The 26,038-nt window shown below is 44.3% G+C and overlaps 10 protein-coding genes across 12 annotated transcripts; 5 read left to right on the forward strand and 5 right to left on the reverse strand.

Moving 5' to 3' along the window:
* The first annotated feature begins 50 nt into the window (after window positions 1-50).
* LOC117783464 (U3 small nucleolar RNA-interacting protein 2) lies at window positions 51-1,847 on the forward strand. The gene is made up of 5 exons (XM_034620874.1): window positions 51-176; window positions 233-1,038; window positions 1,096-1,293; window positions 1,360-1,496; window positions 1,553-1,847. The coding sequence occupies exons 1-5, from the start codon at window positions 117-119 to the stop codon at window positions 1,789-1,791; spliced, it is 1,440 nt and encodes a 479-aa protein (XP_034476765.1). The 5' UTR covers window positions 51-116; the 3' UTR covers window positions 1,792-1,847.
* A 294-nt stretch (window positions 1,848-2,141) lies between these two features.
* LOC117783469 (transmembrane protein 177) lies at window positions 2,142-3,335 on the forward strand. Its single transcript, XM_034620878.1, has 3 exons — window positions 2,142-2,334; window positions 2,398-2,854; window positions 2,918-3,335. The coding sequence occupies exons 1-3, from the start codon at window positions 2,168-2,170 to the stop codon at window positions 3,236-3,238; spliced, it is 945 nt and encodes a 314-aa protein (XP_034476769.1). The 5' UTR covers window positions 2,142-2,167; the 3' UTR covers window positions 3,239-3,335.
* On the reverse strand, window positions 3,254-5,283 carry LOC117783463 (Hermansky-Pudlak syndrome 1 protein homolog). Its single transcript, XM_034620873.1, has one exon. It carries the CDS (start codon window positions 5,247-5,249, stop codon window positions 3,417-3,419), a length of 1,833 nt encoding a protein of 610 aa, XP_034476764.1. The 5' UTR covers window positions 5,250-5,283; the 3' UTR covers window positions 3,254-3,416.
* Window positions 5,284-5,780: 497 nt separating this feature from the next.
* LOC117783468 (probable cytosolic iron-sulfur protein assembly protein Ciao1) lies at window positions 5,781-6,951 on the forward strand. The gene has a single exon (XM_034620877.1). The coding sequence runs from the start codon at window positions 5,880-5,882 to the stop codon at window positions 6,873-6,875; it is 996 nt and encodes a 331-aa protein (XP_034476768.1). The 5' UTR covers window positions 5,781-5,879; the 3' UTR covers window positions 6,876-6,951.
* Window positions 6,898-7,788, reverse strand: LOC117783470 (DNA excision repair protein ERCC-1). Its single transcript, XM_034620879.1, has 2 exons — window positions 7,202-7,788; window positions 6,898-7,147 (listed from the first exon to the last, which is right to left on the reverse strand). Exons 1-2 carry the CDS (start codon window positions 7,766-7,768, stop codon window positions 6,959-6,961), a joined length of 756 nt encoding a protein of 251 aa, XP_034476770.1. The 5' UTR covers window positions 7,769-7,788; the 3' UTR covers window positions 6,898-6,958.
* An 89-nt stretch (window positions 7,789-7,877) lies between these two features.
* On the forward strand, window positions 7,878-9,470 carry LOC117783466 (eukaryotic translation initiation factor 3 subunit M). The gene is made up of 3 exons (XM_034620876.1): window positions 7,878-8,028; window positions 8,165-8,344; window positions 8,401-9,470. Exons 1-3 carry the CDS (start codon window positions 7,984-7,986, stop codon window positions 9,337-9,339), a joined length of 1,164 nt encoding a protein of 387 aa, XP_034476767.1. The 5' UTR covers window positions 7,878-7,983; the 3' UTR covers window positions 9,340-9,470.
* Window positions 9,394-10,865, reverse strand: LOC117783465 (GDP-fucose protein O-fucosyltransferase 1). Its single transcript, XM_034620875.1, has 2 exons — window positions 10,752-10,865; window positions 9,394-10,691 (listed from the first exon to the last, which is right to left on the reverse strand). The coding sequence occupies exons 1-2, from the start codon at window positions 10,858-10,860 to the stop codon at window positions 9,601-9,603; spliced, it is 1,200 nt and encodes a 399-aa protein (XP_034476766.1). The 5' UTR covers window positions 10,861-10,865; the 3' UTR covers window positions 9,394-9,600.
* Window positions 10,866-11,144: 279 nt separating this feature from the next.
* On the forward strand, window positions 11,145-12,102 carry LOC117783471 (phosphopantothenoylcysteine decarboxylase). The gene is made up of 3 exons (XM_034620881.1): window positions 11,145-11,467; window positions 11,527-11,730; window positions 11,796-12,102. Exons 1-3 carry the CDS (start codon window positions 11,291-11,293, stop codon window positions 12,054-12,056), a joined length of 642 nt encoding a protein of 213 aa, XP_034476772.1. The 5' UTR covers window positions 11,145-11,290; the 3' UTR covers window positions 12,057-12,102.
* An 834-nt stretch (window positions 12,103-12,936) lies between these two features.
* LOC117784400 (polycomb protein Asx) lies at window positions 12,937-20,832 on the reverse strand. Of its 3 annotated transcripts, XM_034622127.1 has the most exons (13): window positions 20,505-20,832; window positions 20,097-20,364; window positions 19,920-20,011; window positions 19,593-19,854; window positions 18,451-19,525; window positions 17,822-18,395; window positions 17,656-17,760; window positions 17,511-17,576; window positions 16,525-17,441; window positions 14,920-16,440; window positions 14,575-14,856; window positions 14,282-14,510; window positions 12,937-13,776 (listed from the first exon to the last, which is right to left on the reverse strand). In XM_034622127.1, the coding sequence occupies exons 3-13, from the start codon at window positions 20,008-20,010 to the stop codon at window positions 13,433-13,435; spliced, it is 5,466 nt and encodes a 1,821-aa protein (XP_034478018.1). In that variant the 5' UTR covers window position 20,011; window positions 20,097-20,364; window positions 20,505-20,832; the 3' UTR covers window positions 12,937-13,432. The 3 variants fall into 3 exon arrangements, with proteins under 3 accessions (XP_034478018.1, XP_034478019.1, XP_034478020.1); XM_034622128.1 differs by lacking the exon at window positions 17,511-17,576; XM_034622129.1 differs by lacking the exons at window positions 12,937-13,776; window positions 17,511-17,576 and having other exon boundaries at window positions 14,251-14,510.
* A 1,024-nt stretch (window positions 20,833-21,856) lies between these two features.
* LOC117783157 (eukaryotic translation initiation factor 3 subunit C) lies at window positions 21,857-25,349 on the reverse strand. Its single transcript, XM_034620415.1, has 3 exons — window positions 25,259-25,349; window positions 24,885-25,004; window positions 21,857-24,817 (listed from the first exon to the last, which is right to left on the reverse strand). The coding sequence occupies exons 2-3, from the start codon at window positions 24,975-24,977 to the stop codon at window positions 22,160-22,162; spliced, it is 2,751 nt and encodes a 916-aa protein (XP_034476306.1). The 5' UTR covers window positions 24,978-25,004; window positions 25,259-25,349; the 3' UTR covers window positions 21,857-22,159.
* Between the last annotated feature and the right edge of the window lie 689 nt (window positions 25,350-26,038).

Consider the following 26,038-nt stretch of genomic DNA (forward strand, 5'->3'; position numbering starts at 1 on the left):
TTATCACGATGCAAACAGCTGATGTACTCAAAAGCGACTAAAAAAGCCAAAGCGCGTAATACTATGCACGTGGGCCTGTTTAGCGTTTAAAATTTATAGAAATTACAATTTTTAAAATGTCCTCATCGTTTTTCTTGAAGCCGGGTGCCGCCAAACTAGCCAACAAAAAACGCAAGGTGAGTAGCGCACACACAGACATAAAGATAATATTGATTGCACACATATACCATAGATAAATGCGACGAAATCCAAAGGCGTCGCAAAACCAGGAAAACGAACTCAAAATGCATCAGCTCCAGGGCCGAAAAAACAACGTCGATCCAAGGCGGACGACGAGGAAATTGCCAGCGATGATGAGGAGTATAACAGCGATGTGGGCGGTAATGCATTGGCCTTCTCGGCTGATGAAGAAGAGCAGGAAACAGCACAGGACAAGCGACTGCGTTTGGCCAAACAATATCTGTCTGAAATTGAGAAACAGGAATCGGAGCGCGCTGAGGATCGTGAGCTGAGCAAGACCGTCGAACAGCGTCTACAGACTGAGTATTTGGATAGTGTTGGTCGATTACGTCGCAACATTGCCGGTGGCATCAAATCGTGTACAATTCAACGCGTACTGAAGCACAAGCTTCATCACACACCATTATGTGCCCTGGCGCTCAGCACGGACGGAAAGTTGCTGTTTACGGGAGCCAAATCGCAATATGTACTCAAATGGTGCACTGAAACGGGAAAAGTGCTGGACAAATGTGATGTGTTGTCTCATCGCGAGGAACCCGAAACCGGCAAGAAACGAAGATCGCATGTCATTGCCATCTGCCTGTCTACAGACATGAAGTTCATGGCCCTGGCTGAGGGTGGACCACACATACAGATCTGGTGTCCACAAACCATGAAGCATGTGAAGACTTTCAAGGGACACAGGGATAGCGTCTCAGGGCTTGTGTTTCGCAAGGGAACCCACGAGCTGTACTCGGCAGCAAAGGATCGCTCTGTGAAGATTTGGTCGGTCGATGAACTGGCCTATGTGGAGAGCTTGTAAGTAATGGATTTCGAACTTCTCAATTATATTATAAAACTCTGCATCCTATACAGATTTGGTCACCAAACTGCTGTAACGAGTATAGATGCATTGAGTCGGGAGCGAGCTATTACTGCTGGCGGATCGGATTGCTCGCTGCGCATATGGAAGATTACGGAAGAGTCCCAGCTAATATACAACGGACATAAGGATGGCATTGAGTGTGTCAAGTTAATAAATGACGAGCACTTCGTCTCCGGCGGCGTTGATGGGTAAATATACTTAGTACTTTAAAGGAGGTTCTGAATTACTGCAACAGGCTTTTTATTTACTTACAGTGCTATTAGTCTGTGGAGTGCCATGAAGAAGAAACCAATTTGCACAACACAACTTGCCCATGGACTGGGTGACAATGGCGTGGCGAACTGGATCACAGCAATAGCTGTTGTGGTCAATACGGATTTGGTGGCAACAGGTGCGAATTGTCGAATAATAAATTTCAATTGAAGTTATAACTTTAATGCATTTCAGGCTCTTGCGACGGCTGTGTGAGATTATGGCAATCAAGTCCAAATGCACGCAAGCTTCAGCAGATTAACAGCATATCTATTGGAGGCTTCATAAATGGCCTGACTTTCAATGCCGATGGCACAAAACTGTTTGTGGCTGTTGGCCAGGAGCATAGGTTGGGGCGTTGGTGGCGGCACAAAGATGCCAAAAACAACATAGTTATAGTTGACATTAAGTTACAAAGCACATCCAGCAAATAAGTTAAATGTAAGCTTAATAAAGTTGTTCATAGAGGAGACTTGTCGATTTATGTGAATAAAAAGAGTTTGAATATTTTTAAATGATTTTATCGCAGATTTTCTTATCGATAAATATGTAGCTATCGTTTTTTGTGGAGGTCGCTCGATATATTTCTCTAACAAAAAGGTGGCAAGAAATTGCCAAATTTTAAGAGAAATAAATAGCTGCTTCTGGCTGCACAAAACATAGCTGAATATATATTTAAAATAGCCAGATTTCGCGCTAATAGCAAATTTTGAAATTTTTCTAGCAAGCGAGCTCAGAATATAGCCAGATCTAGCTATAAAATAGCTAAGTTGGCAAAACTTACTAGTGGTTACAAAACAGGAAAAAAACATGCAAAACAAAACCGGCAGCGGAATTTTGGGCTTTTTTAAGACCGAAGCCGGACGTAAGGTGGTGTTTTATGCAGCGGGATCAACTACAGTTGGTCTATTTTTGGCCAACTTTGTGCCACATACATTTGGACTGAAATATTACCGCGACTTTGTGTCATGTTATCAGTGGGTGAGCGACTGCAGGCAGCGTGTCGCAATGTTTACCAATTTATTTCCCGTTTAATGCAGAAATGGCATTGCAAGAGCCGTGCCGGAGTCAGTGCAGCAACGTCTGGATAAAGCCTTGGAAAAACTGGACGTGGATCCGCGAGAGGCTAAATTCGTGAAGCCATTCACCGTTTTTGGATTTGATCTGTTTCAAGCAGGCACCACGAAATATCGCTTTGGGGCCGCTCTGGGAATCCCCGTGAACTATGCATATGGCAGCATTGACGAGATCAAACGGTCGGATATACGCTTTCGCGATAAGCAAATAAACTGGAACTCGGACAACGGCAGACTACTGGAAGAGGCAATTGTCTTGACCGAAGATGAGCAGGTGTTTGGACTGAGCAAAGCGGTACTCCAGCTGCAAACGCATCGGGTGTTGTTGAACTCGATCTTCCCCAGCGTGAGCTTCCTTATGGTATACACAATGGGACGCTATCTAAATATGCGTCTTAATCTCTTCGCGCGTCATGGCAGCGTAAGTTTATTAAATATGTTTTTTAATGAATCTTTTTGTAATCATTTTCCTTTTGATTTGCAGACACGTTTCGTTTTGTACAGCATCTTGGGTCTGTTTGGCATCGGCAGCTGGTCCTTTATGAAGGACTTCAACCAGGTGACTACCGATGCCGATATTGATAAAAAGCTGGCCACACTCGGTCCACAATTTGTGGCCGCGGGTGTCACCTACTACGACAAGCATCTGAAGAAGAACATGGCATTAAGACACCTTATTGGCGATAATACCTACACTGCCTTGGGCAATGAAAACTACTTGCTGCGTCAAAAATCAATGCCGCTGACGGCGCGCAAATCATTCTTTGAGAATAAGTGGGAAGAGCTACAAAGTACCCAAATATAATTTAAATACTCGTCATAAGCGTTTGTTAAAAGTTTGTTGGTTAATTTATTCTTATGAAACTAGCTTATACAGCAAACAAATAATAAATTTAAAATTCCCGCTCAGTTTGAACCATAAAGTTGACTAGCATCGTGCGGCATGGTTTTGGAAAGTGAATGTATTCAATTCATAAAGTCATTTAAAATGTCTCCTCGCCAACAACGTCACTGATGGTGGCAACCAAGCGTCGGGCGTGTTCCACGGCACAGGTGGCGGTAACGAGGCCTAAATGTATGCAGTACAGTTCGTAGACGCGTACTTTACCCGGCGCCAGTTTGGGAAAGCAAAGCTCGGCCAGTTCGCTGTAGTAGTCCATGGGCAAAGAGCCCGGTTCTGCAGGTGGCTTCTGTCCATTGCCGTTCGCTCCGAAGCCGGTGGAGAGGAAATGCTGCTGCAGATCCAGCGTACATTTCAAGATGCCGCCAGAGAGATCCTCGAACCAGAGAAAGTACGAGTAATGGAAAGTACGATCCTTCCACATGACCGTGGTCTGTCCTTTCTTCAGATATCCGCGCGTAAACTCCACCATGTTCCAGAGTTTCGTCTTGGGCACCAGCTGTGGATTAGTTTGTCGCAAATCCGGAGCCAGCATTTGGCCAGAGCTGCGATTCACGTACATAAAGTGCACCAGACCCGGAAAGTCCTCCAGATAAGCATCAATTGATATGTTGCGCGCCGCCTTGACCGCCAGAAATTCGGCAAATTCCAGAAGCTTGGCCTCCACCACAGCCGCAGAGTCGGCGAGCTGATCCAGCTGATGATTACTGGCGCTATCGCAGCTGGCGAGGGAGAGCGTGAACAGCTGCTTCAGCTCCTCGACAAAGGCCGGCAGATTGGACTCGATGCGGACAAGCATCTCCCGCTCGTAGCTCTTGAAGAACTCGACGTACATCTTGCGCAGATTCTCCCAACGGGCCGTGAACTTTTTCACACAGTTGTCCATCTCCTCGTGCTTTTGCTTCAGGTGTCGCTTGAGAGCTGTTAATGTTTGGCTGACAAAGGATTCGAGGCTCTCGTAGGCGGGCTTTAGTGCATCCGAATCACCTTGTTGCTGCACCGCGACAATCTTCTGCAGCACAAAGAAGGTGTCATAGATGCTGCTGGTCAGGGGCATGTGACCGTACTCGATGAGCTGCAGCAGCACCTGGTGGCCGTGCAGGCGAGAGATGTGCACAATGGTTGGCACACAGCCGGAGTTGACGTCGTGCGAGACGCCCTGCAGGAATACGGCCACGGCACGTTGAGATTTCTGGGATTGCAGAGCTCTGGCCAGGATGGCCAGAAAGAGGAGATCGGCAGGAGCCAAGGGAAGTGCCAGGCGAGTGCTGTTCAATGCTACCAGCTTGTGAGATATCAGCAGCAAGGCGTGTGTCCGTTGCTGACCTCCAGTCTGACGTAGCTGCTCCAGTGTCGCATCCAGTGTAATGTGCACGGTCCGCTTCAGTTCCGGGTTGATCAACAGCTTGGGTATTGCCTCCAGCAGATAAGCCTGCTCCTCCTGGCACAGCTGGGACTCGTAACAGTTGAGGCACTGCGTCAGCAGCTCCTGTTGCATGACCCCCGTCTGTGACCCAAACAAATTGGCGCCATAGCAGTAACGTGTCAGGGTCATGGCCACGCCTAGCTGCCGCATCAACTGCTCTATCTCAATTTGTCCGATCTTCAAGAAACTGAAGCCCAAGAGTTCTCCAAACACTAAATTGAAACCATTCTCGCACTGAAAACTAGCATAAGCGTTGTCAAACTGACAATGCATTATTCTCTGCGAGCTGATAATGGGACTAAATATTTGCAATAGAACATTGCTGTCCAATGCTGCTCCGGGTGTCGTTACACTACCTGCTGGCAGTAAACCCTGTGTGATGGCTATATTGCATATCTTTTCAGTTAGTTTCCCATTTAGATTCTGATAGACCACATCGTTGGCACTGTTGAATACAATTAAGCCGTTCATTTTCTTATCAGCGCACATATTGTGCGAAAAAAAAAACACAATAAATACACAACTTTCTTTCTAGTGTTGCCAAGTGTTGGAATGTGTCCGTTAGTGATAAGCTTTAGACGTTGCCACATGTCTACAAAATCAGATTTAAATTTTAGTAGTTCAACTTTTGATGAACGAACTAATCCGAACGAGCGAAAATTTAAATTTTAGTTCTTGCAAATTTTAAAATGCAATAAACTTTGAAATTAATTAACATTTTAATGAAAATTAAAAAAAAAAATATATATATAAAGGTTTGAAGCTCGTCAACCCAAAGGGAGAGTAGTTAAAAATTTTATTGTAAAAAAAATATACAAAATTAAGAAAATTCCAGCAAAAATTCTGCAAAAATTTAAAAAGTTCTAGCTTCAAAAATAAGAAAAATTTTAATTTAGTCAAATTTTCGAAGCTGCAACTGAATTTTTTTTTTATTAAATTAGAACAAGTTGCCAGATCGGGAAATTCTGTAGGGTGGCAGCCCCAATTTAAAAGGAGAACAAACTCTACCTCTCTCTCTCTCACTAGTCTTCACCGTTTGTTTCATAAAGAAAAAGAGTGTTATCTCAAAAATCTTCATACTTAAATAAACATATCGCCTTAAACTAAAACAGAATCGCCATGGGCCGTCTAATTCTAGAGCACACATTGCAGGGACACAAAGGACGCATCTGGGGCGTCGCGTGGCATCCCAAGGGCAACAGTTTCGCCTCGTGCGGCGAAGATAAGGCGATCAGAGTTTGGTCACTGTCTGGCAATACATGGAGCACCAAGACCATATTATCGGATGGACACAAGCGCACAATACGCGAAGTACAGTGGTCGCCGTGCGGTGAGTACTTGGCATCCGCCAGTTTCGATGCAACTACGGCCATTTGGTCCAAGCACGAGTGCAATGCAACTTTGGAGGGACATGAGAACGAGGTGAAGAGTGTGAGCTGGTCCCGCAGCGGAGGACTGTTGGCCACATGCTCCCGCGACAAGTCCGTGTGGATATGGGAAGTTGCTGGCGATGATGAGTTCGAATGCGCCGCCGTACTGAATGCACACAGCCAGGATGTGAAGCGTGTGGTGTGGCATCCGAAACTGGAGATCCTGGCATCTGCATCGTATGACAACACCATCAAAATGTTTGCCGAAAGCGCCTTGGACAGTGACTGGGATTGTACGGCCACGCTAAGCTCCCACACGAGCACAGTTTGGAGCATTGACTTTGATGCGGATGGTGATCGATTGGTTTCCTGCAGCGATGATGCCACTCTGAAGATCTGGCGCGCCTATCATCCGGGCAATGATGCTGGCATCGCCACGCCGGACAAGACAACTGTCTGGAAGTGCGTGTGCACCTTGTCAGGTCAACACTCGCGTGCCATCTATGATGTGTCCTGGTGCAAGTTGACGGGTCTCATTGCCAGCGCCTGTGGCGATGATGGAATTCGGATTTTTAAAGAGACCAGCGATTCCAAACGGGATGAGCCCACATTTGAGATGCTAACGGCCGAGGAAAGTGCACACGAACAGGATGTGAATGCCGTGGAATGGAATCCCGTCACAGCCGGACAATTGATCTCCTGCAGCGACGATGGCACCATCAAAATATGGAAACTCATTGAGTAACTGAGAGATGTGCGTGTTGGTTATATGTACATATATGTTTAGGTATATTGGATTGTAATAAATAACTGTTACAGTATATAATGCTACTTGCTAAGAAAGGGTTCATGCAGTGTTTTGTATAATTTCTTTGCCTTCCGAGGACCCAGACCCATCACCTGGGACAGCCGCTCCTCACTGGCATTGATGAGGTTCTCCAGATTGCCAAAGATTTGCAGCAGAGTCACTGCATCCGTTTTGTTCACGGGTTTTATGTTGGTAAGAGCCGCCACAAGCTGTAAGGCAAAAACACCTTTTAATATATGCAATCGAGAGAATCAGCATCTTACCTTTTGATGAGGATTGGAATCCACGCGTTCCATTATCAAGTCAGGCGGACGTTTCTCAAACTGCTTATAGGTTTCTATGATCTTGCCGGCCTCCTCAGCATTCCAGGCCAGCATCATCGTCAGATCAGCGAGCAACGCAATTCGCGTCAAGCTCTTTAGGGCATTGTGTGGTTCCGGTGTGTCCACTTGCACCAGGAGCACCCGTAGCTCATACATCTTGCCCAGGCTCTTGAGTCGTTGGCAAATGTAATCGGGATTCAGATTGTGGTACTTGAGTGAAAGGAACAGAATACACGAAGTGCGACCCACCACATAGTCAGGCACAATGTCATCCCGAAACTCCAGTGGAACGTTGAGAATACATTTCAATATAGGATTACCGCGTTGTTTACTGTGAACTAATACGCTGTGCGGATTGGAAGGCGGTAATTTAACTGCGCCTGCAATGATGGAACTGCTGCTTGATGACTCTGACGACGGCGTCTGCAATTTGGCCTGTTTTGGAGCCGTAGGCATTTCCATGGAAGCCAAGACATCGTCAAACGAATCATCATTTAAGTCGTCCATTTAACCCGGGAGATTTACCAAACTTCTCGAAATATATGCCATGCAATCGTCATCGACGCAATTTGCTATCGATATATTTGTAATACAGTGTGGCAACTCTACTATTGTTTTGCCCTTTCCTTTCGAGTTGTCAATTCAGCGAAGACGACGACGACGTGTGCGTGCAAATTGTTTATACTTTCGCGAATATAAATAATTAAATATTGAATAAAACCATGGCTTCCCATCCGGTGTTCATAGACCTGTCGTTGGATGAGCAGGTAAGGTTACAGCAATGCTTAAATGTTTTGCCTATGCCGCGTTCATCATAAAAGTGAGGTTATGATGTGTTTGGCTGTAAAAACAAATTTGTAAATATCAAATTTATTAATATTGATTTGTATATATATTTTACAGGTGCAAGAACTACGCAAGTATTTCAAGAAATTAGGCGCTGAAATCTCATCGGAGAAGTCGAACAAAGGCGTTGAGGATGATTTGCACAAAATTATCGGCGTCTGCGAAGTTTGCTTCAAAGACGGAGAACCCGCCCAGATTGACGGAATCCTGAACAGCATTGTGTCCATTATGATAACGGTGAGTAGTGACAATTAGGTGCCAAATAGTTCACATTTAATAATGTATGCGTTTAGATACCCTTGGATCGTGGTGAGAACATTGTTCTGGCCTACTGCGAAAAGATGACGAAGGCGCCCAACCAGCCGCTGGCCAAAGTGTGCTTGCAGTCACTGTGGCGTCTGTTCAACAATCTGGACACAGCCTCACCACTGCGCTACCATGTCTACTATCATCTGGTGCAGGTGGCCAAGCAGTGCGATCAAGTTCTCGAGGTTTTCACTGGCGTGGATCAGCTAAAGTCGCAGTTTGCCAACTGCCCGCCATCCAGTGAGCAGATGCAGAAGCTGTATCGTCTGTTGCACGATGTTACCAAGGACACCAATCTGGAGCTGTCTTCCAAGGTGATGATCGAGCTGTTGGGCACCTACACGGCCGACAATGCGTGCGTCGCTCGCGAGGACGCCATGAAGTGCATTGTCACCGCTCTGGCCGATCCCAATACATTCCTGCTCGATCCTTTGCTGTCACTGAAACCGGTGCGCTTCCTGGAGGGCGATCTTATACACGATTTGTTGTCTATCTTCGTTTCGGACAAATTGCCATCGTATGTGCAGTTCTATGAGGATCACAAGGAGTTTGTCAACTCTCAAGGCCTGAACCATGAACAGAACATGAAGAAGATGCGCCTGCTGACGTTCATGCAGTTAGCTGAAAGCTTTCCCGAGATGACCTTCGACACTCTGACCAAGGAGCTGCAAATTGGCGAGGACGAAGTGGAGCCATTTGTCATTGAAGTGCTGAAGACGAAACTGGTTCGTGCCCGTCTCGATCAGGCCAACCGCAAGGTGCACATCTCGTCGACAATGCACCGCACCTTTGGTGCACCACAGTGGGAGCAGCTGCGCGATCTGCTGCAGGCCTGGAAGGAGAACCTCAGCTCAGTACGCGAGGGCTTGACGAATGTATCATCCGCACAACTGGATCTGGCGCGCACCCAAAAGCTAATACATTAGAAATACAAGATACCAAGATACCGCGACGTCAAGATCAAATAAAAAGCGCCGTGAAAAGTTTATATATTAAATTATTATTTGAGGAAATGCGTGGAAAACCAAGCTTGAATAAATTTCTAAGTAAAATCGAATGTAGTGTATATAATTTGATAAATACTAGTGTCATCTTAATTTCTTTCTAGCTTAGTAATATCTATAAATTGCTAATGCTACGGTTACGTGTCAGATTGTATAAGAATTGTTAGAGATATTCGTGATGCTTTAAAGTTCCTCATGCACCTTGGTCTGCTGGCGATCTTTTTCCTTGGGGAAAGACCAGAAATATGAGGGAAATCCATGAGAGTCCCGCTCACGTTTAACAAAAGCGCTGTAGGAGGAAATGCAGTTGCCAATAAAGTGATTCGATTGTCCCAATATGGCCAAGTCCAGATAAGGATCATCCTCGGGCAACTTGTGAACACTTATGTCCATGCGACTGAGGGCGGATGTGAGTTCGCCAATCATATGATTCGCATCGGATGCCACGAACACGGATTTGACCTCGTTCTTCGGCTGCGTTTGTCGTACATTTTTGATGGTGCGCTTAAGCTGACGCACAATCGCCTCCTTGGTGGGCATACACAGCTCAGGATACAGTTGACCGCGCTCATTCTTGTAGCCCAGACACTGGGGAGAAGCGAACAGTTGCTGGCTGTCCTTGATGTGATCACAGGCTCGCACCCAATCAATGCCATTTCGAAGATGCAGCCCAATGAAGGCGCCACGCGGCAAAACGTTTCGTATGAATTCACGAGTCCCTTCCCTATACTTTCGGTTCCACTTTAAGTACTTCTGCAGCTCGCGATTCTCTAGCTGCACGGGGAAACTGGCTGGTGCGCCGGTGAATGCCAGAACTGGCCATTTATCGGCGCTATAGTTGTTTTGCCACTTGGTTGCTATGGTGCTGTGATGCACATCGAAATGCAGTGGGCCATAGAACTCTGATGCCACAAAATCAATATTGTAGGTGTCCCAGAATGGCCCAAACGGATTGCCATCCTTTGCATGACAGTTTGGAGCGTCCGGATCGTTTTTCTCCTGCTGCAAGCTCTTGCGTTCCATGTAACAGAAGGACACACGCTCCGATGCAGGCCACACGTCATCAGCCAAGTGAGACATGAAGTCGGACATGAGAATGACGCGATGATACTCCCGCAGAGGTTCCACCTCAAAGTAGGTCTCGAATGACACTTGTCGGGAGCGCATTTCACCTTTGCGGTACTCAACCCAAGGAGGCAGTATTAGGGTTCGATTCAAAGCCTTGGCAAATGCCAAAGATCCCAAAAAGTGGTCAGCCTGGTTGCCAAAGCGTCCTGGGGGCGTAAAAACACTCCTCTAATTAATTGCTAACATCAAATAAGAATCAAACTCACCCATACAAGGACAATAGGTGATATATCCATTAGGATCACGTTCAAACTTGGCTTCAGCTGTTAATATTAGTATGGAAATTAAGTAAATAAATAATTTAAGCCACTGCATTCTGCCGGCTTCGTATGTCAACTGCCTTCAATCGATTGGCGATATTAACCTATCGTTATGGGCTGCCACTATGATATTTGTGGAAAAGGTGGCAGCCTTAAGCATGTCTGATTGACAGTTGTTTTTATTTGCTTATTTACCTTTTTATCTATTTCATAATTTCCATACGCTCATTACTTCATGATTTAAGATAAGATCTTGTGGCAACAACTGTACAAATGACTTCACAGATCTACAGTCAAAAGAAGTTTATTCCCACGGCGCCGGAGAAGGGCAGCTTTCCATTAGATCACGAGAGCTTGTGCAAGAGACACTTTTTAATCTATGCCAGTTGCTTGAGGCGCAACGACAACGATAACGGCAAGTGTCGGCTGGAGGCTAAAGATTACTTGGGCTGTCGCATGGATAACAATCTTATGGAAAAGACAGAATGGGAGAAACTGGGATTTTCGGACAAGACGCCGCTCAAGGAGCAGCAGACACAGCAACAACAACAGTAAAACCAGAACGCAATTTACTCATTGCAGCCACAGGAAGCGTAGCAACCATTAAACTAGTCCAATTGATATCCGAACTTAGCAATGAACAGCTACCCTACAAATTTAATGTGAGTGTGTGTAATATACAATAATATTAAATTAAATTTAACAAACATTTGGTTGTTAGATAAAAATCATCATTACGGAGAATGCCAAGCACTTCTTTGAACTGGAGCTGGTGCCGGAGAGCGTGCCCGTCCTGCACAATCGCGACGAGTGGCTGACTTGGAACCAGCGCGGTGATCCCGTGCTCCACATTGAGCTCGGCAAGTGGGCACACATGCTATTAATAGCTCCGCTCAGTGCCAACTCTCTGGCCAAAATAGCTACAGTAAGACGCTCGTATCTTAGCTTAAGTATGCATATGAAGTTAATTAACAAGGTAATTTATTACAGGGTATTTGCGATAATATACTCATGTGCGTGGTGCGCGCTTGGGATCTGCAGAAGCCTCTAATGTTTGCTCCGGCTATGAATACTCGCATGTACGATCATCCCATAACTCGAGAACAAATTGATAAACTAGTTAGTTGGGGCTACAAGGAGATACCCTGTATTTCAAAGACACTCATGTGTGGCGACACTGGGAATGGTGCCATGGCCGAGGTTCCCACTATTGTAGAGTCTGTTGTTTCAACTTTCCAGTTGCCATTGTAAATATTTTTTAATATTTGTTAAATAAAATTATTTGAGTTTCTGCGAATTATTTTCTGTTTGCTGTTCAAAATAAGTGATACACCCTGGAATTTTTTATTTTTGGGCGAAAAAGAATGTCAATAAAATAAGTAATTATACTATTTTGTTTTTCATTTTATTTGTAATAATGTTTATTGGTTAATTTTGAGTGCATCTAGGAGCAAAATGATTTTCTTCGTTTTATTATTTTTGAATTTTGTTCCTCATGTCATTATAGTATTTTTTTTGTTGCTTGTTTAATTGCATTTTAGTTTCCGTGTTTCATTTTATAATTTTTGCGGTGTATATTTGTGTGTGATTTATCAACAGTTTTATGCATTTTAAATAATTTTTATATGCGAATTACAATTATTTTTATGCGTTATATTTTATGTATATGCTAGAGATGTGTGTGTGTGTACGTGTACGGTGTGTCTGTGTGTTTATGAAGAATGATAAACTTAAGATTAGGGAAATTATATGCTTAGTTATAAATTACACAGTAAAATATATATGTATGTATATTGTAGTTGTAGTTGCTTATATAATCTGCTTTGCTGTTTAAAAACGAACCAACTGAATAATTATCATCACGCATATGCAGCGACAAATTATAAAAAATATAGTCTTCTGGCATATGTCCAACCTAAGTTTGAAGTTTTTCAATTCTAGCTTAATAATAAATATATATATATATGTTTGTTTTTATTCATATATACTAATATAATTTTTTGTTTGTTTATAAATTACAATTAATATTAAACATAAATATTTACAATAGCTTTTTTCATTCATATTTTCTTATTGATTTTGCTGCTGCCTTTTTTAGTTATAATATTATTAATTACAATAAGAGTTTCTATTTTTAACTTCTGTTCATTTTCAATTAGCCTGTGCTCCTGCAATATCCTTTAAAAACAACCACTAAAACAACGCGTATTTTAAGGATATGCAAAAAGCACAAAGTACACAACACTTGCTTAGAATTCGTCTTATATAGATCTATATATATAAGTTTGTAGTTCCTTTGTTATTTATTCTTTATACAAAAGTTTTAGAGAGTTGCAACATGCCTTAATTTACATGGGTATGTATATGTGATTGTGTGTCTGTATGTGTGCGCACAAGCCATCTCTGCACTTCGAGTTGTGTTTGTTGTTATGCTTTTGTTTATAGTCTATAGCTTACAAATCTGTCGAGTAAAAAAGATGATTTGCTGGTGAGTCAAATGTCTGCCCTCTCTCACACTCACAATACACAATACATTACATAATTATATAGCCATTGCATCTAAATATGGTTATTATCTCTATATATTACTATAATACGTTGTCAAGTTGCATCTGCAGGCGTAGCTTTCATCTGATCACACAGGCGACACACAGCTTCGCCGCACTGATGCAGTCATCGTGGCAGAAGGCACCACATTGCTGGCAGATGACCATCGCATTCAGAGCACAGGCGCAGCTGTTGTTCGTTGTTGCCTCGTTGCAAGGTGGCGTGTTCTCTCCGCTTTGTTGCAATTGCAAGAGAGGATGTTGTTGCTGTTGTGTTGTCTGCTGTGTTTGCACCTGATTTGCGGACCCGCCACCAGCAGCTGTTGTTGTGGTTGTCACAATAAAGTTGTTGCCAGCTTCCATTAGAGTCGCCGTCGGCGTCGAGTTGCTGTTGTTGCTGCCGTCAATGTAGGTAATGTTGGTACCTAAGGGAATTATAACACATCATTAGTAAACTATTTAAAGACTCCATTTCTGATTTTATTATTGACTAAATTAAATATTAATTAAAAAGAAAAATCAGCGACCGTAACAGTTACATTAATAAATTTTAAACATAAAAAAATAATTTATATTTCTATTTTTTACGCACTTTATGCATAAAAACGTTTATTAGTTAAGATTCGAGGTGTCAAAAGAAATGGATTGACAAGCTTTATTAAATTACATACTTCATTGTTATTTTTTTATATCAAAATTTCATATTGTACTGTTATTTTCGGTCCCTGAAAGATATACATGCAATTTACATACTCGATACACATACGCATACTCAAATGGGTTACGTAGATACGAAACGAAAGGTAAATCTAATAAATCTATGTGATTATAAATAATTATGATTGCGTGCCAATTAGATTGATTGATTGATTTGTGGGCGATGGATTTAAAAGACGTACCTCGCTTAGCACTAATAATACACCAATTTACCTGCAGCGATATTGCGCCGCACAATATTCGCGGCCGTGCTGACATTGCTCAGCTGCTGTTGATGCTGTGGATGTTGCTGTGAATGCAGCTCGTGATGATGCAGTACGTCATTGTTGGCAATCACTGGCGCACCATTGCCAGCTGTGTTATTGTCAACAGATGCTGGACGCCCGCGTCCGCCCATTGTTATGCCATTAAGATTGTGCAACGGATTCTGTACGGTAACAAACTGTGCAAATAGAGGATTAGTTATATGTGCTCTTGGCGCTCATGCATTCGACTTTGCAACCCACCTGATTCTGATGCAATGGTGGTGCACTAGAGGCACGTGGCGCCTGATTGTCAGCGGCACCAACATTGGCGCGATGCACCAACACATATTGTCCAGTTCCATTCTGATGCAGCAGCTGCTCTTGTGTTGTTGGCTGCGTCTGCTGTCCCACCTGCAGCTGCTGTGTGGTGCCACTGGGCGCAGCAGGCGCCGCTGTCAACATATGTCGTATTACTGTTGTGGGCGAAGGTTTCCTTTGCACATACTTCTTCCGTGGAAAGCCTCCCATACGTGGCCCAATTACCTGCAATCAAACGAGAGATGGATTAAATAACATTCGTTAGAAGTGCATGAATAATTGAATTACCTTATAGACACCTGGTCTGCCCACACCCATAACATTGGGTGGCAAGCCGGCGGGTAGTGCTTGAGACGTGGCAACAGTTGCCGCACCACTGACCAACAGTTCGTCTTGTTTGATCAGATTCTGCGGCGGAGCAGCAGCAGCAGTTGTTGCTGTGACATTGCTGTTAACTGTGCTCAGATTGCTCATCGGTGTGGCAGCCACTGTGGATACATTCAATGTTGCATTGCTGCTGCTACTGCTAACAGTTGTTGTCGTTGTCTGATGCTGCTGACTGAGTATGGCCGCCGGCGGACGCAGTTGCGCCTTGAGGTTCTCCCGATTTGGACTATTCTGTATGACAGCCTGGCAAATCTGATAGCTTCGCTCCAGATTAACAGCACCCGGTGGCAATCGATTGGTGGTCGCCTTGCGGCCCTTCCCCGTGGGCATCTTTGGCTGCAATCGCTGCTGGGCAATTGTCGTGGGCACACCTGATGGAGGCAGTGTTTTCATGGTCAGCACATTGTTAACTGTTGCAACTGGTAGCTGAAGAGATTGTTGCGGCTGCAAGTTGCTGGTGTGATTGAGTTGCTGTTGTTGCGCTACTACTGGCTGCTGCTGTTGTTGCTGGTGCTGTTGTACTGCGGCAACAACATTGGCATAGGTGGACGGAATCTGTGGATTATTTGCCGCTGCTGTTGCAACTGCTGCTGCTGCTGTTGTTGCAATAGCTGTTGGTGTTGCTGCTATGTTCGGCGAGGCATTTGCAGGTCGTGTCATTGATATTATATTCAACGGTTTTGCAATGAACTTGGGTGGCACAACGCTTTGTTGCTGCTGTTGCGGGTAGACTTGCTGTTGTTGTTGCTGCTGCTGCAGTTGCTGTTGTTGTTGCAGTAGATTGTTGTTGGCTGCCTGTGCCAGCAGCTGTCGCTGATGCAACTGCGCCTGTTGTAATGCAAACTGATGCAATTGTTGTTGCTTTTGCTGCGCCTGTTGCTGCTGCTGTTCTAGTTGCTGCTGTGCCATTAGATTTGGTGCCAAAAACTGCTGTGCTCCATTGCTGTTAATCTCAAACGGTTTGCGCAACGTCACAGGTAATGCTTGATGTGTTTTTTGTAACGCATTGCTGCTGGTTGGCTGTTGTTGCTGTTGTACCTGCTGCTGCTGCTGTTGTTGCTGCTGCTGTGCGGCCGCTTGCAAAGTGAACTGCTGCAATAGTTGCTGCTGTTGCAGTTGCTGCTGTTGGCGCTGTTGTTGCTGCTGCTGCTGTTGTTGCAATAGAAAATTTCCAATAATCTGACCATTCGAATCGACCAGAATTTGACGCTGTTGTTGCTGCGGTGGTACAGTCGGTGGAGCAGCAGCTGCTGTGGGTTGCTGCGGCAGCTGATTGATTGCGATATTGCTGCTACTGCTGCTGCATAAGCTCAAATTGTTGCTGCTGTCGTTGCTGTTGCTGCTGTTAGTTATAACCGTGCTAGACACCTCCATTTCAGCAGCAGACATTGGCACTGCATCGCAAAGTAACTCGTGTGTTATCTATAAATGACAAAGATAAATATAGAACAATTATAAATATCCTCTGCAAGAGTATAATTAAGGCAACTATCAGTTGATGCTTACCTCATTGGAATAGTCGGCATTGTGTGCTTGGGGCATAAAGGAATGCTGAGCTAGTTGCACCACATCCTGCAGTTGAGCCTGCAATTGTTGCTGTTGTTGTTGTTGCTGCTGCTGCTGTTGATGATGCTGCTGCAGCTTATCCACAATATCGCGCACAGCATCACCATCGCTGTCATCCATAACATGATCGACGATTGCACTCATTACTTCATCCTGATCCTGTTGCTCCGCATCAATGCACTCAACAACATCGTCATCGTCATCAACAATATCGTCATCTTCATCTATCTCATCGGCGACCGTCTCGGCAACATCGTTGTCTAGCAAATTGTGGCACTCGACCATGTCATCAATGACCTCCTCTGCATCTTGCACCACGTCCATCAAATGGATAGCCTCATGATTCAAATGCTGCTCCGCCGCCTGCAATTGTTCGACTGTTGCTGTTGCATTATTCGATGTCGTTGCCGTCAGCAACTTGATGCCACCAAAATTCCAATCGTGCTGCACATGCTGAAACATTTCATTGGAGTTCAACTCCACCGGCAACTCCACAGCGGGCGTTGATTGTTCTTGATCTTGTTGTTGAAGTGTTGCCACTGTGCTGAGCATGGCATGCATATCAGCAAGGGTTGTTTCTGTTGCTGTTGCCAGCGATAGTGATGTTGCTGCCGAGGCCACTCCTGCTGCTGAAGTTGTTGTTGTCGCTGCTGTTGTGGAGGAGTTGCTGCTGGAACAGGACGATGACATGGAAGATGATAACGATGATGATGCACAGCTGCTGGATGCCAGCGAGCTCGAAGGTGTTGTTGTTGACAACGAGCTGCTGGCCATTGTCATGTTCATTGTCAATGTAATTGGCGACTCCTCCAGCTGCTTATCACAATGATCCTCCACTTTGCTGATTGTTGCTGTCGCTGTATATCAAAAGATAAAGATACAATTAGAGTTTAAGCTCAGTTTAAAGAATGAATCAATGTAATTACAATTTGGCGATGATGATGAAGAATAATAGTTGTGACTGATAACTGCTTGGTGATCATGGAAGTAAGCTTTGGTGAAGAAACAAATGATTTAGACATTACTTGATATGAAATTTACAATTATTGATAAAACTCAAGTTTAGCTTACCGTGATCTATTGTATCTGCAAACACATAGTCATGGTTTCTTGCTGCTGTTGCTGCTGCAGTTGTCGATGTGGTTGTTGGCACCTCATTAGGTGTGGCTTTGGTATCTAACAATTGTACATTAGTTTATGTAATAAATATATATAAGTGTTGAATTAAATAACACACCTTCAACTAGTTCAACATCCTGCAAATATCCAGCAAAGTTGTTGCCATCTTCGGGCATAGTTTCAATTGTTGCTGCAGGCATAACATTTGTTGTTATTGCTGATGTTGTCGTTGTCGCTGTTGTAGTGAATGTCTCTGCATCAGTTGCCTCATTAGTTTTAACACAGGTACTGTTGATAAGTGGCTGCTGGTTGTTTGTTGCATTCAACGTTGTTACAGCATTTTCAACCACATTTGCTGTCACATTAGGAACAATCTCAATAATGTCGCGCTTGATTTGCTTGCTTTCCTTCGACGTTGTTGGCAGCTCACTGACATTGACTGATGTTGTCGTTGTTAGATCACTGCGTTTGCGTCGCGATGGGCTGTTCGAAGGGCGCTTCAGAATACGCCGTTGTTGTTCCGTTACCACATTGCTGTTGTTGTTGTTGCAATTGCTTAATGTTTCAGTTGTTGCGTTGTTAGTTGTCGCTTTTGTTGCTGCTACTGTTGAAGCATTCACGCTTGCTGCTGTTGTTGTTGCTGCTGCTGTGGTTGTTGCTGTTGTCGTGGTTGTTGATTCGCACTTTGTGCTCTGCAATCATTAAGATCATTTAGTTTGAATTACATGACAGAAATGTATTACTTACAATATTAAATTTCAGTTCAGTCTCATTATCACATGTTGCTTGTTGTAGTTGTTGTGGTTGTTCTTGCTTCTGTTGTTTCTGTTGCTGTGGTGGTGGTGGTGGTGCTGGTGGAGTTGCTGGTGGTATTGGCTGCTGTTGCTGCTGCCTTGTCGGCTCCAGCTTAAGCTTGCTGGTTGGCGGGTTTGGATTCGGTGCACGCTTCGCAATCTTCTCGCCCCAATATGGCTCAAAATGCTTTAGCTTCCAGGGATCAACTTTATTCTTTTCGCGCTCCGCTTCTGTTTTCAGCTTGATTTGATTCTCTGGCGTGAATTCACCTTCGCTCAGACGCTCCCGCCATTCCAGACAGGCGCGTGCAAAGAATTCATTATTTAGGCAGGAGGCGCTTAGACGTATGGCTTCATGGGAGCTATTGCTGCTGTTGTTGTTGCTGCCACATCCGCCGCTGCTTGTACTTGGCTGTTCCGGCAGCGCCAGTGACTGCACCATCTCACTTGCCTCACGATCCACGCTCGGCAACAGTTGAATGAGATTATGCTGATACAGTGGCGGCAACAATGAGAATGTTTGCTTGTTGAGCAGTGCCCGCAGATTTGTCGATGCCAATATCGAGTCTGGTGTTTCCAGATCGATTTTACCATCCTTAAACTGTTCGATTTGCGCGGCAGTTGTCAGTTTTTTGTTGCTCCGACGACGAGGCTTCATACTGAATCCCGGTATGGAGGCCAGCACCTCACGCATCGTGGATGCTTGTGTTACGCCCTTAGCAGAGCTCGGCGAGGATGTGGCAGATGCGGCTGCTGTAGCTGCTGCTGCTGCCGCCGCCGCTGCTGCAGCTGCCGCCGCTGCGGCTGCCTTGGCCTGCTGCTGTTGTTGTATGCGACGACTGCTGATGCCACGCACTGGAGGTGCAGCTGTCGACGACGTGGAGGAGGAGGAGGAGGTGGCGATGGGTGGCACAGGCGGCGCTGGTGCTAGTGTCGACGGTATTCCAGTGTTATGCAACGCATCATCGCTGGCCGTTGACTTTTTCTCAGGTGGTATGGGTTTCACAATGATGCGTGGCAAGTGACGCCTGTTGCAAGTTAATAATCATATTAATAAATAATTGAAAATATTATGAGATAGTTGATTACGCGTACCTCAGACTATGTGTGTGCTTGTTGGGTGACACTAACGTTGAGTTGTTTGCCGGTTGTTGTTGTTGTTGTGGCGCCTCTAGTGCCACCGTCTGATGCGTTGTGGCGTCCAACGCCAGTGGATCCTTTTCATCATCATCATCCACGAGATTCACATGCGCTGTTGCTTCCATAATCACAGGTGTAATGTGTTGTTGTTGTGGAATGATGGCGCCTTGCATGGGCATTTGTTGTTGTTGTTGTGGATGCTGCTGCTGCGGCGCTGCTGATGTGGATGTATCCGGCGTTATGGTTTTCATATTTTATAAATATACGTATATAGCTATTTACAACTACTCTCAGCTATGTTTCTTGTTGTTATTATTATTGTGTCCATGTCAGGCGTTGGTGCGGAGGCAGTTAACTGGTTTCTTTCGAACATACTAAACATCAACAAATATATACAACAATAAAATAAAGAGTTGTAAATAAATAAATAAAATTCGTACAAATTCAAACAACACTAACCTGGCCAGCAGCAGTTTTAGCCATTTCAATGGGGCGGGGGCAACACAGCCCGAGCCCGAGCGGTATCCAATTTTTGAGCGTTGTGCTCCCCTCTTATTACAAACGTTACAGTTAATAGTCGTGTGTCTTACAGTTACCCTTACTCCCAGTCACTTTTCTCGTTCGTTTATTACACACGCTTATTTTCAGTTGATTCTCTTTGCCTTTCCTTTTCCATATATGCTATGTACATTCATGTATGTATTTGTGTACGCCGTGAATTTGTTGCCTACAATAACAAACACAACAAGAAAAGAGCAAAGTTGGTTGGTTTGTTGCTTTTGCCCCTGCAGGAATAATACATACATATGTACACACATACATACAAATATAATTATAATGCGCACACACACACAAACTTATACTCACAGGCGCACGCACGCACATATAAAAAACTTTTTGCGTGGTTTGTTTTGGCTTTCATCTAGTGCGTTATAATAAAGCCATTGATTATATTGTTTCAGCACTTGCACATATTTATTGTTAGTTTCCATGCACTTAATCTAAAGTAAAATATTGAATGCATGTTGCAAAGACACAAACAAAAGCAGAAGCAGAGAGCTAAAAATTTTGGATTCTTTTTCTGCTTCTTGTGGTGCATGGAGTTGACTCTCTCTGACGTTAGCCCTTGCATATGCCTTGGCCGTACGCCAACGTCTGTCTTTGTTACACACACAGCCCGTAGCTACGCAGCAAAAAAAAAGCTTGCTTGTAATTCAATGAAATTGTTATTACTTTGATCACTAATAACTAAACACTCGTAGCACACACTGGCCGATTCACATTTTATTGTTATTTATTAGTTTATTTTAATATAAATTATGGTTATTTGGGCCCCAGTTTGAGAGAGCACTACGCTCTATAACTGCGTATGTGTGTGTGCGTGTATGTGTTGTTTTTGTCCACTGTTGCCAGCTTAGCTATTTTATAGCTAGTACTGGCTACTTTCAAAGTTCGTTTGCTAGAAATATTTGAAAATTGCTATTTGCCGCGAGAATGGGTATATTAAATATATTTTCAGCTATGTTTTGCAATTAATATTTCTTCTAAAACCGTGCAAAAGTGCCACAGTAACAAATTAAAATAATTTCAAGTCAAAATGAGGCATTTTTCTCTCTAAAGCTGACAGCACTGCTGTGGAAACGCTGACCCAAAAGGTTGCCACCCAGCAAAATTACCTTAAAATTAAATTGAGCAACGTTATCGTTTTCGTTACTCCACATTATCAATTTGCTCCTCACTCAACAGTATCACAGTCTGCAAACGCGCGCAAATAAATTTTTCTTTTGAATTTTTTTATTTTTTATTTTTTTTTATTAATAATTAACAATAATTTCATGTCCATAATAATCTGTTTAATGAAACAACGATCGTGAGATAAAAAGCGTTTAAAAAGAGCATTCCTCGAAAATTCTTAACTTGAACGTGTCGATGACATTATCGATATTTTCTGTAGAGATTGAGCTGTCGACATTAATCGAAACACATTAACTTTAATTTATCGATAACAAAATTTTAAATTAATTAATTTAAACTTGTAATAGCTAATTATAGCTGCCATTATTACCTATACATTTATTAACTAAGAAACTCGGTTTTTATTTATAGAATGTAAAAAGGGACAGCTCAGAATAAAATTAATTTTTTTATATGATCTTAGTATTGTTTTTTGTTGCATGTGTATGTATGTATTAAAAAAGAACGATTTTTGCTTTTCTTGTTTTTGTTTGTAGTTTCCTTTACAGTTTATTTTAATCATAGACTTGCGCACTTTAGATTTAAGTTCATACAAAAATGCATTTATCAATATAGTTTTTAAGCATAAAATGAGCGTTTAAACAAATTCACAGTACAGGGTAATTGATAAGGCTTGAGAAGAGCGTAGACCTCCGATTCAGAGGTGAACTGAACCGGAGGTCTGGCCACAGTTGTTAACAGGCTCTCTCCTGCTTCGCTTGTTCGGTTGCCTCAATCGCCGAGCCATTGCCATGGATTTGTTTGTGGGCCGCTGTGAACTGTGGTGTCTACTCCTCTTCGATGGTCTGGACTTGTTGTTGCTGCTGTTGCTGCTGCTGTTGCTTGTGGTGTCCACGTTGGTTGCGGTTGCGCTGATTGCGATTGTCGCGTCGCTGGCCACCCCAATTGCCACCCTGGTTGTTCTGGTTGCGATTGTAGCCGCGATCGCGATTGCCCATGTTGCCGCGCTGGAAGAAGTTGCCCTGCTTCATGTCGAACACCTTCTCGTTGACATCCACCAGATTGGTCACCTTGTCAACGAACTGCATGGCCAATGCCTGTAGACGCGATGGCTCCGAGCGGTGCATGACCACAGTTTCGCTGGGATCATCCAGGCTGGCCATCAGCTCCTCATTGATGATCATTTTACTGATAATCGAATGCACCTTGGGCAAAGGCAGATCGTACATCTGCGACAGCGATGGTATGCTAATCGAGGTGTACACATTGGAGTAGGTGAACAGATACGTGCGCAGCGATTCCTCCTTGATGAACTTGACCAGCATCTCGCGCACACGCTCCGACTCGTAGAACAGATCCCACACCTTGGTGTTCATCTTCTTGTTGACAATAAAGTTGGCACACGCCTGCCAGTTGCCACAACGCATCGCCTTGGCGGCGGCAACCACATGCTCCCGCATCGACTCCGGCGGTCCCACCAGCGACTGGCGTTCTGAGGAGCGCAACTGCTGGTAGAACGTTTTGCTGATCATGCGGCGACGGGCATCAAACTCGTGCGCTGCGATGTAGGGTATTTCGAGAAGCATTGCCGATACCAGATAGACGCACTCAAGCAGCTCCAGATTGATGTGCATATGGAATGGCATTTGACGCTGCTTCTCAATCTTCTCCTGCTCCGCTGAGCGTTCATGTTGACGCTGGGGCAGCAATCCCTGAGCGAGCAATTCCTTGGGCTTGCCGGTGACCATCAGATCGACCAGACAATGGTGTGCATCCTTGATGTTCTCCTGACGGAAGGCGCATAGACCCAGATTGGCCATCATGCGATTGTAGAGAATGCGAGTCGAGGGATCCGCTGCATCGATGTTGTCCTGCAGATGCGACATCAGCACAAGATCGCGAGCCTGGAACCAATTGTCGTGCATTGCATGGTGATAGATATGCGCCAGGATTGCCCGGGTACGTATGCGATCCGTGTCGTCCTTGGCATAGATGAACTTGCACAGCTTGTCCATCACCTCCACAGAGGATGGAGCTGTGCCCGCAGCAGGCTGTTCTCCACGCTTGCGCTTCAGCACCTCCGGATCGAACTTGTAGTACAGATGCTCAATCTTGCGCAGATAGATGCGGCAACGTTCGTTATTGCTGCCAGAGCGCTCAAAGTACTGGACAACCAGCTCAATGGTTTTCACCACGTTGATCTCGTCCTTGAGCCGCGACACGTAGTCATTCGAGTGGGGATCGCACTCCTTCAGCAGCTTGGTGAACTCATCGTCCAGACGCTCAACGGCTGCCAGCGGACAACCGCGAATGAAGAACGGAGCCGTCACATACTCCTCGTGCTCCTCGGCAACGCTCTCACTCAAATTGATTTCCGGATTGGCCAGCAGCAGTTTCAGCATGCTCTGCATCACCTCCAGCAACAAAGCCCAGTGCTCCAGCTTCATGGGCTCGGATATCTTCTGATTGTAGTCGAAAATGGCCGAAATTATGTTAAAGTGAATCTTGACGCTGATGGGCGTGCCCAGATTATGCTGCTCAGAGATGTCGCGCAGCTCAAACAACAGATCGATTTGCAGGCGGCGATCGGTGCGTTTCTTGCCACGGGCCGACATAATCTCAATGAGCTTGGCAAGCACCAGGGGAATATCGATCTCAGCGTCCTTTTCAAACATTTTGGGTTTCTCCACGACATTGCCCTTGACGACGGTTTCCCATTCGCCATCCTCATCATCGTCAGCACGCTTGCGAATCTTGTGCTTCTGCTCCTTGCGTTTGTCCTTCCTCTTGTCGTCGTCCTTGTCCTCCTTTTCGGTGGTGCGCTTAAGGAAACGCTCACGCATGTTCTGGTACTGATTCTCATCCTCCGAGGACTCGGTCTCCGATTCGGTGTCCGAGTCCCAGTCGATTGAATCATCAGAATCGTCGTCATCGTCAGCAATCACTTTAGAGGGCACCGATTTCGCTGCCTTGGGCTGCTCGGGCAGCTTGCCGCTTCCAACGCCAACAACACCACCATCGCTATCCGCTCCAGCACGATCCGCGTCGCTGTCATGCGCCTCACCCTCGCCCTCCTCCACGTCACTCTCCTGGTCGGGTGCTTCGCGGAAACGCGACAAATCATCCTCGAAATCTTTGATATACTTGCGCACCTTTTGACGCAGTGTTCCCAGGGACTTCGAGTTGTTCTTCGAGAGGTTTTTGCGTCCCTCCCGATCCTCCCACACCTCATTGATGAAATCTTCCAGCTCAGCCAAGCAACGAATGTAGAAGCGCGGAGTAATTCCGTTCTCCTCCTTGGAGATGACGGGCAGTGCCTTCGTATAAGCGCGCGTCAAGTCCTCAAAGCTGCTCAGCGTGTTGGGAATGTCCTTAATCTTCTTATGGTTGCGTATCGTTTTAATGATGCCGGTGAGGTTCTCATATCGCTTCTCCTTGGTGGAGCGAACGACACGTTTCACCTCTTCCTCGTCATCGCTGAATTGCTGCGCAGAACGTGGGTTTTATTTGATTATTTGTTGATTCTTGCTGTCCAATTTTATTGATACTTACAAAGTTGGCGGCTTTGTTGTAGTTTTGTGCTTGGACCTCCTCCTCGCTGGACTCGGATTCCGAGTCGGATCCGTTGGCAAAGAAACGTGACATGTTGTTTACTTCTGCTTATGCCGTTTCCTGAAATAAATATAATAATATATATACAAAAACGTACACAAATTTTTAACTGCTTTTAATTTGGGCTGTCACTTGGCGGTTGAGGTTATGTGCAAGCGGCCAACATGGCGTTTGCAAAATATTGACTGCAAAAATTTGCCACAATTACAAGAATTATCCACACGTTCGCGACGTGGTATACACGCCGCGTTCGCTGCTTTTTAATGCGACACTACTTTTGTTAGGTATTAGCCACGCTTTTAACAATAACTCACAATTATTACAGCAAAACGATGTCATTCACAAGACATCAAAGAAAAGAGGAATAATACAAGTTTTCGGTTATCGATATGTGTCATGTATGCATTAGAGTTGTATCGAGACTAGGGCTGCCAGCTTTTTGTGGAAAAAATAGCTGTAATTACGATACGAAATTTGATGAAACAAAACGAAAAATTTTTTTTAACAAAATTTTTATTTATTTATTTATAAAAATTAATCAACATTGCCGTCAAAAATTTGGCTGCAAGAAATTACTACTTTGCGTTCGATGTTCTTATATTCCTTAGCCCTGTTATTCTATTTCTCTTAAAAGCTGCCTGATTTATAACTCATTCATTTTTGCAAACAGCGCGCAATTTAAATTTTTTGAGTTATTTTTTTTTTTTGTAATTATTTGACAAAAAAATTGAAAATTTAATGAACATTTTCAATTTGAAATTAGATAAAATAAAGGAAGGTTTCAAGCTTCAAGAGAAGTTACAAATTGAATTGAATTAATAAAAATAGTCCAAAAAAAGGGTGAACATTTTTTAGTTACCAATATTGACACGACCCAAAATGGTACATGTTGCCAGATTGAAAAATCACACCAGTGCTGTCAAGTTTTCAGGGGGAAAATTGTTAGCCGCTAAATATTTAAATGAAATATGAAAACTAGACACGCGCAGGCGCATTCAAGAGCCGGCATTTTTCACAAACATAGCATTCCCTTGTCCCAATGCTCCCCGTTGCCAATCTGTGTACCATGCAATCATTGTATATATGTGAATGAG

Source organism: Drosophila innubila (assembly GCF_004354385.1).
Source record: "Drosophila innubila isolate TH190305 chromosome 2R unlocalized genomic scaffold, UK_Dinn_1.0 1_C_2R, whole genome shotgun sequence".
Lineage (NCBI taxonomy): Eukaryota > Metazoa > Arthropoda > Insecta > Diptera > Drosophilidae > Drosophila > Drosophila innubila.